The following is a 14,486-nucleotide window of genomic DNA, read 5'->3' on the forward strand; positions in this document are numbered from 1 at the left end:
AAAACTTGGGAAAAAGTAGCCTAGATAATGGAGGCTCCCCAGAAAACTTGGGAAAAAGTAGCCTAGATAATGGAGGCTCCCTGTTTCTCTTGTGCTGGATGACCGATAATGCTGGAAATAGGCCTCCAAAGGAGGGAAAGTGGTGATTAAAAAAAAAAAAATCTATTTAAATGCACTGCAAGGGACTGAAACAAGCCTTTAAATTTCCAGATTGCAGTTTCAGCAGATTCACTGCTTTGCTTTGTTGTATATCAGGAAAAAAAGTAAAAATCATTGGTTGCTTTGGTACTGAGTGGAGAACTTGTTCAGTTTGGTGTCACAGTCTGGAGAACTTGGCAAGAGTGAATCCCTAATGCAAGTAAAGACATATCGAAAAGTAGTGAGTGATAAGGTATTCAGGTAGGAAAACTGGCACATGAAATGGAGTGTTTGCATCTAGCCAGGCTGGAGAGGAGCTGAAATATTCATAAGTAAAATGTAAATGCACCACCACGCTACATTTAGTGAGTCATTCTGTCTCTGTACGGAGGTAACCCTTTTATGTATCTGGAAATGGGGCTTTTTGCTGAGGACACATTTGATCTTATGGCTCTGGAGGAGTCATGGGAGGGATGTTTGCTTACAAGTTCTGTAATTTGCTTCCCCAAGCCAGGATCTGCGTTGTTGATTTTCGTGCTGGAAAAGATTTTTAGCATAATCTGTTCGGACCTTGTAGATAACGTAGGCCATGGTTTTCAGCCTTTGAATCCTGGTTTTAGCTGAGGAATTATAAACAGCTTTAAAAGGAGCCTCTTCTGTCATTCTGCATACTTATAAAGATAAACTATGTGCTAATGTTTAATTATAAACTGTTTTCTAAATTTAGGAGCATGGGCTGTTACCCCATGCATGCAGATTTTGAAAGAGAGCAATACAGTTTAGAGATGGCAAGCTGCTTTCCTTTGGACATTACTAGCTGAGAGTTCCTGTCGTTGGTCACTTGCAGCTTGGCGACTGAGGGTATGCTGTTATAGGGAGTATAAGTGGAGGTGCACCAACATATGTTGTTCTCCCTTTGCTATACATCTCCAAGACACAGGTTGAAAAATATTGCATGAGCTGCTCTAATTTCTTCTTTTTTCTTTTTCCCCCTCATCCAAGCTTGTCATTGTTACTCAGTAAAGTTCTGAAACTTTGAGCTGTCTTGTGCTTATCAGCTTTGGGGTTTTTGCTTTTCAAGACCATGCTTTGGCACTTAGTTGTGTTTATTATGAAACTAGAGCTTGTCATGAGGGAGAGCGCAGTTAGGTGCAAGTGCAGTGCTCTGGTACCGTTTAGAAGATTGTGGTGCCCCATTCTAAACAAACGCAGCTCTTAAACCCTTGCTCTTCCTGAAGTTTCAGGTGCCAATGTTTCAGAAGTTGTTCCATGTTTTTATTCTTTATGTATGATTTTATAGGAATATGCATTGAAATAATTCCTCTTATACAGCCATGGCAACTAGAGTCTGTTTAAGGTCAGGTTAGATATTAGCAAGAAATAGGTGACTTGATATATGTGTTTGTATTTTTTTTTCCTGCCCTCTGTGGTAATGACACCTTTGCTGAATAATACTTTATGGCGTTTTTATTTTTGAGAACAGTTTCATTTTTTTTTAATATAATATTGTCGGTTAACTGATTTGCCATTTTTTGTAAAGACACAATTCACAACAATACTATTTTTTTCCTTCACAGCAGCTGCTAATGGGAATGGAGTTACTGTCAGAAATTAATACCATTTTGAACTAGCTTCAAGTATTTTACATTCACATATGTAGAGATAAGTACAAATTAACTAGTTATGAGTGCCACTGATAATTATCGTGATTATTTTGTTCATTTTTCTCTAGCCATCTTGAAACTATGTGGAAATGGGCTAGTGGAGAAGATTCCCCTTCAAAAACAGTAGTAAGTATTGAATGACTATTAAAATGACAATTTCTTTAAAGCTACTGAAACAGAGGATCTTGAATTGAGGCTATACTAATCATATTTCCTTTTTATAAGGAAGTTACTTAGCTGGTTTTACTGAGGTTCAGTGTCAGGGTGCCAAGTCAATTTGGCTTATTGCTGCCAGCGCTGGGTGTTTAATCCTCCATGTGTAATACAGCTGCTTGATTCCTCTGCTATCTGCTCTGGGAAACACCTGCAGGAATTGCAGAGCCTTTACTGCAACTGTGTGTTACATGTATGGTATATTCAATATAAATGCTTCACCACTGTAAGTTCAAGAACACTCTTATTGGAAAGTACGATGAAAATCCAGTAGATAAGGAAGCTCAGTTTGCAATCCCTACCGGCTTTGATGGATTTGCTGTATCGCTGTAGGAATAAGTATTCCTAACTCAGCTTCTGAAATCGGCAGCTTCGTGTTATCTGAAGGAAGTTGTCTGCCCGACTTGTGGCAGTATTCCTGAATGAAGGAGTCCTTGTACATAAAGTCAGTCATCATTCAGTGTAGCTATTTGGGCTTTTTTTTTTATGATCTTTATTAACCACTCAAAATCAGGCTGCGCCCCTTTTTTGTTTGAAATGATCTATTCACATTTATTTTATGAGAACTTATTAATGGAATGATTAAGAATGTTGGTTTCTTTTGCTTTTTCCTTAAAAACTTAAGCCGCATTAGAAGTCCTGGGTAGAGCAGATGTTCTTGAAAGATTTTCTGTGTTAATACTCACAGGACTAAAGTGATTTTCAGAAAGGCAGAGAGAGAAGTAATTCACAAGAATTTGTAACCTTAATAGGGATTTATAAAGAGAAAAGAAGGAAGATAGTTAAAGGAATTCCCAAAGAGGAGAAAATACAGGAATTGCTTTATCATGTTCAAATGTAGGAGGATATTTTTCTAAGCTGTTATTTCGCACATAAGAAATCATATTATTATGGTTATGTTATGAAATGTTTTAAAGGTATTTCTGTATGAGCCCTCCTGCCCTTGTGCAGCCTAGCTGAAAGCTGCCTGGCTAAGTCAGTGTTAGCAGAGCACCCCAGTTAGATGTGAAGGTGCAGGTTGTGCCCGGAGGAGCTGCTCTCGGCTCCGTGCTGTTTCCAAAGGGAGTTTCCCGTGCGCAGGCGGCGGGCGCGGGGCCGGCGGGCGGCGCGGCCCTGGCGGAGCTGGCGGAGCAGCTGGGCAGCACGGAGCAGCTGGTGGCGCAGCTCAAGGAGCTCGTGCGGGAGAAGGACGCGGCGCTTCGCACCAGAGACCAGCAGCTCAAGGTACCCTGCGCGTCGCCCGGGCGGAGCGCGGCCTCCTGCGCAAGCAGCATGTGTTCCCTGTGAGAACAGCTGCTCTTAACAAATGCAAGGGGCAAACACCCCTTGCAGATTGGCTTTCAGAGAGCTGGAAGCTCACGGTCCACATGCGGAAAGTTTAACGTGAAAGGAGATTATTTTATATAAACAGATCTGTAGCACAGGGTGTGCTAATATTTCTTCCAAGGAATGGGATTTTTTTTTTGTAGTTATTTTAAGTTTTTGTTTTGTGGGAGAATTGAAGGATGCAGTTGTTCCTATATTAATTCATTCATTACTCTGGTGTTTGTAGGAGGAGAAGGAATCTGCTGAAGCTAAACTTTCCAAAGTAAAGCTGCAAAACAAAGCCAAGGTCGCATCTCTAACCTCGCAATTGGAAGAACTTAAAAAGCAATTATCGGCCTCAGGAGGCTTAGAGGCAAAAACAGAACAAAAGAAAGTAAGTGTCCTTACATTTGAAAGTAGACATTGTTTGTGTGATGCTTCAAAATACTCTGTGCTGTACCCAAACAAGGAACTGAAGCCTGAACTTTGAGCTTAGTCAAATTAGGAGCAAGGTTAGGGTGTACAGGTGTCCTTGTCCATCTCACTTTTTTAATGCATTCTTCTTCTATCCTTCTGTAGTAACTTGGAATGATCTATATTTCTTTCAATAATCTCTTACTAACATTTTTAACCTTTATTTTTAGCATTTGTGACACAACATTCTTAACATATGTGAATCTGGACAACAAAATTAGCTTGTTTATTTTAATATCCAAGGTTAAAATAGGAATGTATAATGGTATAGATGGAAAAACATAAACGTGTAAGAATCTCACATTTGTCATCAGTGTTCTACTGTTAACAGAGATTCAGATGTTTTCAGATCTCTTTTTAGTAACAGATGAATAGACTTGCATGTCTTTAAAATAACATGCTTTAACCTCATACAACTTTTAAAATAACTTCACGTGAAGTTTAAAATTTTCTAGATTGCTTTTTTGAGGAAGTACTGAAATGAGACAGAGATAGATCAGCCTGCAGGAGTCCCAGCATGTTCTCCAAAGCATGGGGTAGCTCATTATTCATGTTTCTGATCTGTTTTTCTAATAAGACATATTCTTGGGTATTTTTTATAAAGCCATATCATTTCTGTAACTCAGTATTTGGTTAGAAAAAAATGTGCTTTCAAGCTGTTTAATTTACATTCAAGTTTTTCTTTTTTTGTTCTCTTCCCCACCCGCCCAGTATCTTTTATCTGTTTCTCTGACTGGGTTATGCAGTTTACACTTGTCAGAGAAATTACATGACCTTGTTGCGTGTTTCACTCCGCTTTGCATCAGTAATTAAAATTCAAGGATTTTTTTTAGAAACTTGATATAGATACTGTTTCTGATTTGGCCAGTTTCTATTTGGAGTACTTAAAATATGAGGGAACTGAAACATGAACCATGAGTAAACTCCACCTTTTTTTCCACCAGTACCGTTTGAATAGGTGGAGGTGCAGACAACAGTTGTTACCTAATTATGGAATGTAAACCCCCCTGTCTTTGCAGGCATCAAGAGAAGGCGACCAGGAAAATGCTGCTGCAAATCGTGGGAAAATATTAGTGCTAAAAAGGAGAATTGAAGAACTAGAATCCCAGATCATACAAAAAAATGAAGAGTTACAAAAGAAGGTGAGATTTTAGACGATGTTAAGTATGTTTTTTCACTTTTGCTGTGTAGGCCTATATTTAAAGATTAGAGAGAGATGCAGAGAATGTTCTCTACTGAGGAGAGCAATGTGCTTGACCAGTTAGAATTTTGTCCATTGTGTCTTCACTGAACACTGAGTCCTCAAATATGCTTTTATAGCTTGAAAAGCAATGGAGGAGACAAACAAAAATGAGAACTTAGTTGGACAATGTTAGTTCTATACGTGATAGCTTTAAATCTCATTTTGAATAAAAATGCTGTTTTGCATCTGTGTTTCTTGTTGGAAAAAATAAGTCGTATCAAGAAGAAATGTAAGCAGTGCGTTATTTTATGTTATTGTTTATAGTTTTGTGCAGTGATCTGGTCTGTGAACACTGCTGTTGTCTGTGGAAAGTTGCGTGAATGTGGATGCTGCAGTGCTTCAGAGAGAAAGCGTTAGTAATTAAACGTAAAAGCCAAAATAGATTCTGACTGTACGTTTGGCATTGTTTCAGTATCCTAAAACAAGCTGTGAAGAGATGAACGGTGCAGTCCCATGTTCAGTGCTGTAGATGATAGCCCTGTAGATGATATCAGTATAGGATAAATGTCTTCAATTTCAGAATGTGGAGTTGGAGGCGCAGCGCTGTCACGGGGTGGAAATGGATGCCATGCTGGCAGAAAAAGAGAAGAAGTTGGCTGAAAGAGATGCCTATATCACTGATTTACAAATGGCACGTGGATCAGGTGGTGTTGGCAGTGAAATGCTCTTGCCCAATGAAGAACTGAAGGTATCGTTTTAGAAGCTATAAAATTTGAGGAATCTTAATTTTAAGGAATTGACAAATTTGTTGTGGATCCTACTGTGAGGCACAAATCTTCTGCAGTTATTCGTGTGAATAAAATTTCCCTATTGACTATTTTAACTCACATGAATAGCTCAGCATTTGTTTGCTGCTTTTCTTGAACCATTTATAGGAAAATCTTGAGGTGTTTTGCAGTATTACTATCAGCTTAGGGATCTGCTGACAAATGTCACTTGAAAGTAGACCTGAATTTTGCTTTTTAATGCTTTAACTGGAGAAGGTACTAGTAGGGTTTTTTTTAATTTTTATTTTATTTTTTTTTAATGCATTGCTCTTCTAATTGTTTTATGGATTGCATTCTACAGAATCAGCTGTCCATGAAAGAATCATCACTGCAGAGCATGCAGATTCTGGTTCAGAATCTTACCAAGAAGGTTGGAGACAGTGAAGAAAAATGTAGCTTGTTCCAGGAACAGATTGAAAGTCTTAAAAATACTCAGAATAAAGAAAGAGAACGTTTCCAAGAAAGAGAAGCCACATACATGGAAAATGTAAGTGTAACTGTAAGAATGTTTACATTCTTTGTTGGAAGAAGTAGCATCCTTGTTTTGCTGTCACTATCTCAAGAACTTCTGTCTTCACTAAGAAAAGCCATTCTTAGCTTTGGAGGATTCTTGAGTGGAGATTGAAGGATGATTACATGAGATGAGAATAACCCTGGGTATTTTGTGCTAGCGATAATTGAAGATGAAAGCATTTTGTGAAGGAGGACTTTAAGGATGTGGCTAATGGTTGAGAACAGAGAAGCTATCATGTAGCAGGGTAAAATGGGTCATGCAGAGTCTAGATGAACAACCTCCAAACCTCTCTGTGAGCCGTCTGGCGCATGCACGGGTGCACTGAACTTAAAAACAAACAAAAAAACTCACCTCTTCCTTTGAGGGCTTTAGATTGATTTTTTTGGGGGGTCGGGAAGTGGGGGCTGGAAAAACTTGGTGCACTAGTTGGGAACTTTCCTAGAAGAAAACTTCACATCTGGTAGACAGACCAGGACAAAGCCAAACTCCTTTTCAAACAAAAACAAACAAACAGAAAAACCATCATCCATTTCTTAGTGCTAAGAGGTTCCTACAGCTCCTTTTAAAGTCAAGTCTCTGATATAGATGTAATGTGCTTGGCACTTCAGAGCTTAACTTCTACTATGTATAAAACTTCATCTCAGTATTACCTAGATCATTTGATGTTTATTTACCTCTACCAGAAATACTAGTTTTGATCATTTACCTCTACCAGAAATACTAGTTTTGATCATGAACCCAACTAAGTTGAATTAGCCCCAGTTTATTATCACATAGGTATTATTTCTGAAGGGAAGAGGTGCACTGAAGACTATAAAATTCATGTTAATGAACACAGCTTACTCCCTATAGAAATATGGGTAGGACTTTTATGTGGAAAAAATACTTATGTTGAAAAAGAATCTTGAGTTTTTATTCAAAATATCATTAGCAAAATCCTTTAATTTATATCCAATTCCTATAATTTTTATAGGGTAGCTAATAAAGACAAGGAGGCAACTAGTTTTCAAAACTGCCATTTGTTAGTAAGTCATAGAAACATGCTAGGAATGGATGTGGTCTGTGTGAACTTTTGAAGGTGAAATAAGTACCAGAGCAATAGCATCCAAGAAAGAGATGTATTGTGATAATAAAAAGGATTAACAATACTCTCCTCAACACTGTACAGACTGTGAAGTTGAAGGAGAATTCAGACTTAAGATATAATGTTATCTTACTGTGTTTTTAACTAGTTAATTGAGTGTGCTTTTAATATATTATTATGGAGTGGTTTCATATTTAATTTCTATATGTTTTCAGATTCGTGTGTTTCAAAATATTATTCAGGAAAAGGAAAAGGAACTGGAAACACAGAGAGAAAAGCATGAGCAGGAGCTCTTTAGATTAGCTGCTAAATCTGATGCAAGTGCTGACCTGGAACAGGTATGTTGTTTGGGAACACTTTAGCCTTGGGAAATTTGGAATCATACAGTTAAGAAGTTTTGTGACACAATTCAGATACCTGGTTGGGAAGAAATAAAGGTGAGTCGTCTTTTTTTCTGAAAGAGAGAATGAGGAGGAGGAGGACTCAGTCCTGGTGCCAAGGTGACCATGAATCAGCAATGTGCCCTTGTGGCCAAGAAGGCCAGTGGGATCCTGGCCTGCTTTAGGAAGAGCATTGCCAGCAGGGCAAGGGAGTTGATGCTCCCCCTCTATTCGGCTCCAGTGAGGCCTCATCTGCTCTATCCGGTTCTGGCTTCTTCAGTACAAGAGAGACAAGGAGTTACTGGAGCAAGCCAAGCAAAAGGTTGCAAAGATGGTTGAAGGACTGGAGATGGTAAAGGGATTGAGAGAGCAGGGACTTTTCAGCCTGGAAACCTGAGGGGCAATCTTATCTGTATCTGAAGGGATGGTGTAAAGAGGATGGAGCCATACTGTTTTCAGTGGTGCCCAGGAATGGGATGAAAGGCATCAGGCAAGAACTGAAACACAGGAAATTCCATCTGAACACGAGGGAAAACTTCTCTACTGTGAGCTTGACAGAACACTGCAACAAATTACTGAAAGAGGTTGCCTCATCTCCTTTCATGTAGATATTCGGAAGCCACGTGGATACAATCCCTGGAAATGTGCTCTAGGTGACCTTGTTTGAGCAGGGGGATTGGACTAGGTGATCTTCAGAGATCCCTTCCAACCCCAGCCATTTTGTCAATCTGTTACAGTCTCCTTTACTGATTGCTTGTTTTTTTAATTTTATTTTTTTTTTGCTAGCTGCTAAAGGCCTTGAAACAGAAGCTTCACGAAAAAGAAGAAGTCATGCTCGGAAGGACACAGGTCATAGACATGTTGCAGAAAGAACTGGATGCCAAGGACCAGCAACTGAAAGTAAGGAATAGCTTATATGGACCACTCGACTTGTCTGGTCAGTTATAGGTTCAGAAAGCTATTTAGTTGTGTACAAAAGACAATTTTGCATCGAGTGTTTACCCAGTACTCTGGAAGGCTTTGGTATGTGCTAACAACACAGCCATAATTCGGCAATCAAATATGAATTCCATTTAGGAAACGAAGGAAAATTAAAGCCTGAAAAACATAGCACTGTCAAATGACTCCCTGCCTTGTTTTTATGCGTGTTGGAAACTGGCAACATGAGGAAGGCTTTTTGCTGTCAAAGATTTCAGTTCCTCTAGTTAGCTCCAAAGCAGCTAACTACTCTGTTTTGGAACTGCAGAACTGAGGTTTCTCACAGAGCATGTTTTACTATTGGCATGCTTTTCTTTTGGAAGTGTTTCTACTGATTGCAAAAGCAGTCAAGCTTATCAAGGCTTTGTGCTTGACACATGAAGCTTTGAGTGCTGCTGCTTCACTTCAACAATGTAGAAAAAGGACATTGTGTTCTCTCAGACAGGATTTTCAGACTCTGCTGAAAAAGGCACATTATAGCCTGCCTAGGAAATGACAAGCACTAGGTCCAGCAGTTTAGCCTTTTTCCTCGGTCTTAAGAGGGCTGTCAGAATGAAAATCTATTAGAAATTGTTTCAACTATATAGTCAGGTAGAGGTGATTTGTAATGTCCTGCTCAGATATTTGATTACCATGGTGGGTTAAGCCTACATAAATTGGTTTATCTTTCCCATTCATTCTTGTCATTTGTCTTATGCTGAGGACTTCTTTGCCTTCTTAGTTAGATTTTTGTCTGTTAGACATATATTTCTACATGTCTCTATAGAGACATCTTTTTTTTTTGTCCTGCATAGAACCAAACATGTTCCTTTTCATTTATTTATCTTTATTTTTATTTCATTACCCTGTAGAAAATGTGGAATGTATTTTTGACTCGAATCACGATGTCCTTTTAATAGACTTTCAGCTAATGCCTTGCCAAAGCCACAACTGAGATACTTATGGTAGAGATGGGTGACCAAGAGAAGCACTGATTTTTTCATTGTAACATTTGGAGAGGAATACAGATGATATATGTTTGACAGTGTTCCTGAAGAAACATTATGTTTAAATATATATCTTTATTTAACAGGAGATTAATGAAAGCCTGAAACGACTTCTGTCTGAGAAGGAAAACCTCCAGTCTAAACTGGATGCTGAGAAACATGTAATGAGAGCCCAGTTAAAAGATATGATGGAGAAGCATGATCTTGAAATGACAAAAATCCGGGAGAAACACAGTTCTGAACTGCATGAAATTCAAGAGAAACATGAAACAGAGATGCAAGAGAAAGATCAGGCCCTGTTTCAGCTTCAGAAACAAGTGGCAGAATTAACTGGTAATGGACAGAATAATTCAGAAGAAGTTAGAGATTTGGAATCTGTAACCAAAGAAAAAATGGAAGAATTGGAAGGTATCCTATTTAAATCTAGTACTTACATGCAAATGGCTCCTTTTCCATACCATTACCTATTATATGTCAAGTTTATACCTATTGTGTGTAGAACTTCATCAGATTCAATGAAAGAGTTATTTCCAAACTAATTGGGAAGTTTCAGTACTCAGATTCAATGATGATGAGGACTACTGGCAAAACAGAATAATCTCATAAACTGTAAATTTTACCCTACGTTTCCCAGTGTATTTGTTTTTCTCTTCTAAATGCTAAAACTGCCCAAATTGTCTCACAAAAACATTAATTGCTTTTAGTAATTGAGCTAAACATATATAACATATAAACATATAAACATATATCTTGCATTAGTTATCTTTCTAGGGATTAAAACTTTTTTTTTTTTAATGTCTATATCTTAGAACGAGTAAAATTGAAAACAGAAGAGGCCAGCAAATCTGAAGCTAAGTTTCTGAAAATGAAGGCTTGGTCCAAATCAAGAATCAAACAACTGGAGGATGAACTGAAAAATGTAAGTGTAACATTTTGTATTTAATTTTAAATGCCTATTTTTGAATTTGTAGATCTGATTGGGAAAAATAATATATAATGTGGATAGAATATTAAAATAATTCCTCCAAGATATTGCTACATATAAATAAATATATAAAACTTGGATGAATGTTAAATGTTGCTAAAAGAGAAAGTTTCAACAAGTGGTATTACTGTCATTCAGAGTAAATCTGTTAGACTTGCTAGTACTTCCAACACTAGAAAAGTAGCTATTCCAAATCTTACTAAAAAGTAACTAAAAAAGTTACTTTGACTTTTTTGTGTTTCTCATATCTTGATACTTTTAATGATTTTCTCTTTTAGTTTTCATCAAAGAATAATGACATATCTGTCTTAAATAACCGTATCTTGGAATTAGAAACTGAAAAGGAAGAACTACACTCAGAACTGCAGTCATTACATGAAATCAGAACTCAAAATGGTAAAGATGAAAAATGATTTGCTTGGTTTTGTTTTCTATTCAGAATGATTCGAAAGTAAAGTGACAAGGATAAATAGATTTTCTTGTTTTTTTTTTTTAAGCAGGAATATTTTTTAAAGTATTTAATTCTGTTTTGTTTTTATTTACATATTATGAAGTAGTTTCATGCAAATGTGAACAATAGCATAAAGTGCTTAAGTCAGAGTTGCAAGTCATTTTTTTTCTTTCCTCAATCTATCTGTGCCTGATATGTCAGCCCTTGGTGTGTTTTAAAGTGAAGCTGTGAGGGGATTTCTGCTTCATGGTCTAATATTTTCTCTAAGTCCCTTTCTGTAAACTAAAGTTGAGGGGATTTTCAGTCCACCAGTAAGGTGTTGTTTGATTTCAATCCTGAATGTTTTAAATCTAATCTAGTATTTAGATGGCAACAGAGCCTAGAAGCCCAGTAGAAGTTTTTCAGCTAAAATGAATCCTCACCTTAGCTTCAGTTTTGAACATTACTTTCAAATTTTGGCTGATCTTCCTGTTAGTTTTGTGTCCTAATGAGCCTAATATATTGGTTTTGCAGAAGAATTGTTGGCTAAGCTGGAAGTCTATGAAGAGCAGCAAAGGAAGTTGCAAGCTGATCTTGACCAAGTTACAAAGAGAGCTGCTTCACAGGTTAACTGCTTAAAATTGATTTATCTGAACCAGTATATATGATTTATTAGTTCAAATGGTGCTAATTGTGCTTTCAAAGTGAAAGTGTGTTAACTAGAACTTAAATTGGAAAATAATTCACTAATGTATAAAAGTGACATAATGTCAGCAACTGTCCAGTTGGCTGGCAAGATTTGGACTACTTCAAGTTTGATTTCTACTGACTTTTTCTATACTTTTTCTTAACGTTAAGGTTATATTTAAGTATGAGACATTATTGAAAATGAATATGTGCAACAAAAATATGTTGGTTAAAAAAACTCCTTTTGACTGTTTTGTATTAAAAGGGCAAATAATAGCAGTATTCTACATATTAGTAAATGGCATAGCTTGCTTTTTACGTAATCTACAATGATAATTATCTGATTTGTACAAAAAGTGGTGTATCATAATATATATTTTTTTCCCTCTGTGGATGGTTTTCCAATATTGACTTTCACATCTGCAATGGGATTTGGTAAATGTGTTTTTTTTCATGCCCATCTTCTCTTGTTAGGCCAGTGAATCGGGTAGCGTGGATGAATTGCAGAGTCAGCTGTTGGAATGGCAAGAGATTGCACCAGAGTCAGAGGAGTCCCATGATCAAGTCAGAGAAGTCAAGTCTGCTATGGCCTTGAGAATGGCTCAGATTGAAGAGGAGAGAGAAGGTGAATTATTTTATTTCTGATAAAACTAGTGACTAAATCATCTGTCTGCAGAAGTTCAGATTAAGTTGATATTCCATCATGGTTTGTTCATGCACTCATAACTTGTATATAGCTAGTGAAATTGCTTAAACTTGCAATTTCTGCTTTGTCCTATTTCCTTGAATCCTTTTCATACGTTCATCCTTTTTATGAGTAGATGTGCTTAGTCTGTTTGCAATCTGAGTTGCTGCTCTTTAAGATTCCCTGAACTTCCTTTGGAAGCTTTGCTGGCTGCAGAAGAATGGGAACTAGAGCATTGGTTAGAATTTCACAGTAGGAAAGGATTCTTTTGGGGGGGGAAAAAAAAAAAGTGTAGCTGAGTTGGAAGCTCACTCTAGATTTCTCTAAACAGAAACCTTCTTAGAACATTTAGTAATCTGTTAATGAGCTTCACTTGTAAAGATCAACCGAATAACAGTAATTAGCAATTATTTGGGGCTGGTAAATTTTTTTGGTTACCTACAGAAGGTTATAATATGTCAAGTAATCTGAAGTTTTAAAAAATCCTAAATTATTAATAAAATAATGGGAAAATTATGCACTTCACATTTAAAAAACTATAAAATTTAAGTTAATTTTCAGATAGTTTTAGGGTTCATTTTTGATGTCATCTAGTACCCTATTATAATTTTTCTCCTTTTATTTAACTGCGACGGCACGTTTTAATGTGCACAGCCTACCATTGTAATTAAGTTAACTAATTTGGGCCGTCTTTTTTAGTCTGTGATTGCATTATTTCTCATTTACACGATCAACTTGAAGCTCAGTGTGTAAGCACCCAAATGTTTGAAGCATCACGTCTCTTTGCGAGGGAATTACGCACGCGGTGCTCTGGGCGTTGAACGAGAATAATGTTCCCTTCACTATAAGCACCTCTAATCCGTGGCAACTGCAGATCCACATGCAATATGAATAACATTGTAAAATTTCATCCATATCAGGCCGTGTTGAATTTTGCTTTTTTTTCCCCCTGGGGTAAGCATGACTTTTCTGTTTCTTTTTCTCCTGCCGTTGCACCTGATGAGCACTCAGCGTCCCTTCCCCCTCCACTCCTACCCCGCACTGCGATTTGGGCAGCCAGGGAGAACGTAGTTTCCCATCAGTTTTGTGCATGCAGGTTCCTGCAGCAATGGCAACTTGCAAGGTACTGCTGCTGATTTCTTCTGTTGATGCCTAATTGGAGGAAATTGCCAGCAGTACCTTATAAGATTGTCATTGATGATATGTGATTTTTAGTAATACATGTAACAAATGCTGTTTTTATCTTATTTTTTTTTCCTTCCTCTTGCAATGCCTATGATTTCCTTTATATTAACTGAATCATTTTTCTTCATTTTTCTTTATAGTAATAGCTGACTCCATATTTATGTTGTAACCTTATTTAAGGAAAAAAAAATTGGCTTGCTGCCGTTACTGTTATCTAAATAAATTTGATTCTTATGTAGTTACTTTTTAAGAGCACATGAAATTCAGTGATACTTTAAAAGAAAAAAACCCTCCCATAAATTGCAGAACTTTGCATGCATTAATAATACTAAAATTTTAAGCAGTTTATAACACCACCAGTAATTCCACACATGGAGACATGGAAACTTGCCATAGATGGCAACTGGCTGTGTTTGAGTGCATGTGGTATCTCACCTGAGTGAGGTACCTAGAGGATGCCAGTGTCAATCACACGTATAGACTGTGGCTTGCTCTGCAAACCAGCAAAGATTCTGGCCTGAATAGTCACATCAGGAAACGTGGACACATAATGGGTTAGTTTAAATACAATATCTGTCAGAAGGAATGTATTCTGGAAAGTACTTCCTTTTTTATGCTAGATATAATTGCAAATCAAAAGCTACTTAAATGGTTCTAAAACATTAGAAAATATATTTGCTTACTAACTGTTACTAAAGCACTGATGAATTTTGCTGTAAGCATTTTAATGCTTGCCTAAATCGTTCTAAAGCTCTGATTTCTAATACC

The 14,486-nt window shown here is 37.2% G+C and overlaps 1 protein-coding gene across 1 annotated transcript in view; it reads left to right on the forward strand.

The window, feature by feature from the left end:
* LOC112943562 (golgin subfamily B member 1-like) overlaps positions 1-14,486 on the forward strand; it is a 42,218-nt gene that overhangs the window by 1,865 nt on the left and 25,867 nt on the right. The window contains exons 3-15 of the mRNA XM_026034774.1: positions 1,871-1,928; positions 3,096-3,239; positions 3,568-3,714; positions 4,814-4,936; positions 5,558-5,725; positions 6,106-6,291; positions 7,618-7,740; positions 8,569-8,682; positions 9,833-10,154; positions 10,556-10,665; positions 11,010-11,127; positions 11,696-11,787; positions 12,323-12,473. Coding sequence (XP_025890559.1) covers positions 1,871-1,928; positions 3,096-3,239; positions 3,568-3,714; positions 4,814-4,936; positions 5,558-5,725; positions 6,106-6,291; positions 7,618-7,740; positions 8,569-8,682; positions 9,833-10,154; positions 10,556-10,665; positions 11,010-11,127; positions 11,696-11,787; positions 12,323-12,473 — 1,856 coding nt within the window. The remainder of the gene's footprint in view (positions 1-1,870; positions 1,929-3,095; positions 3,240-3,567; positions 3,715-4,813; positions 4,937-5,557; positions 5,726-6,105; positions 6,292-7,617; positions 7,741-8,568; positions 8,683-9,832; positions 10,155-10,555; positions 10,666-11,009; positions 11,128-11,695; positions 11,788-12,322; positions 12,474-14,486) is intronic.

This window comes from Nothoprocta perdicaria, unplaced genomic scaffold (genome assembly GCF_003342845.1).
Source record: "Nothoprocta perdicaria isolate Ctin4 unplaced genomic scaffold, notPer1 scaffold_15, whole genome shotgun sequence".
In the NCBI taxonomy this organism is placed as follows: Eukaryota; Metazoa; Chordata; class Aves; order Tinamiformes; family Tinamidae; genus Nothoprocta; species Nothoprocta perdicaria.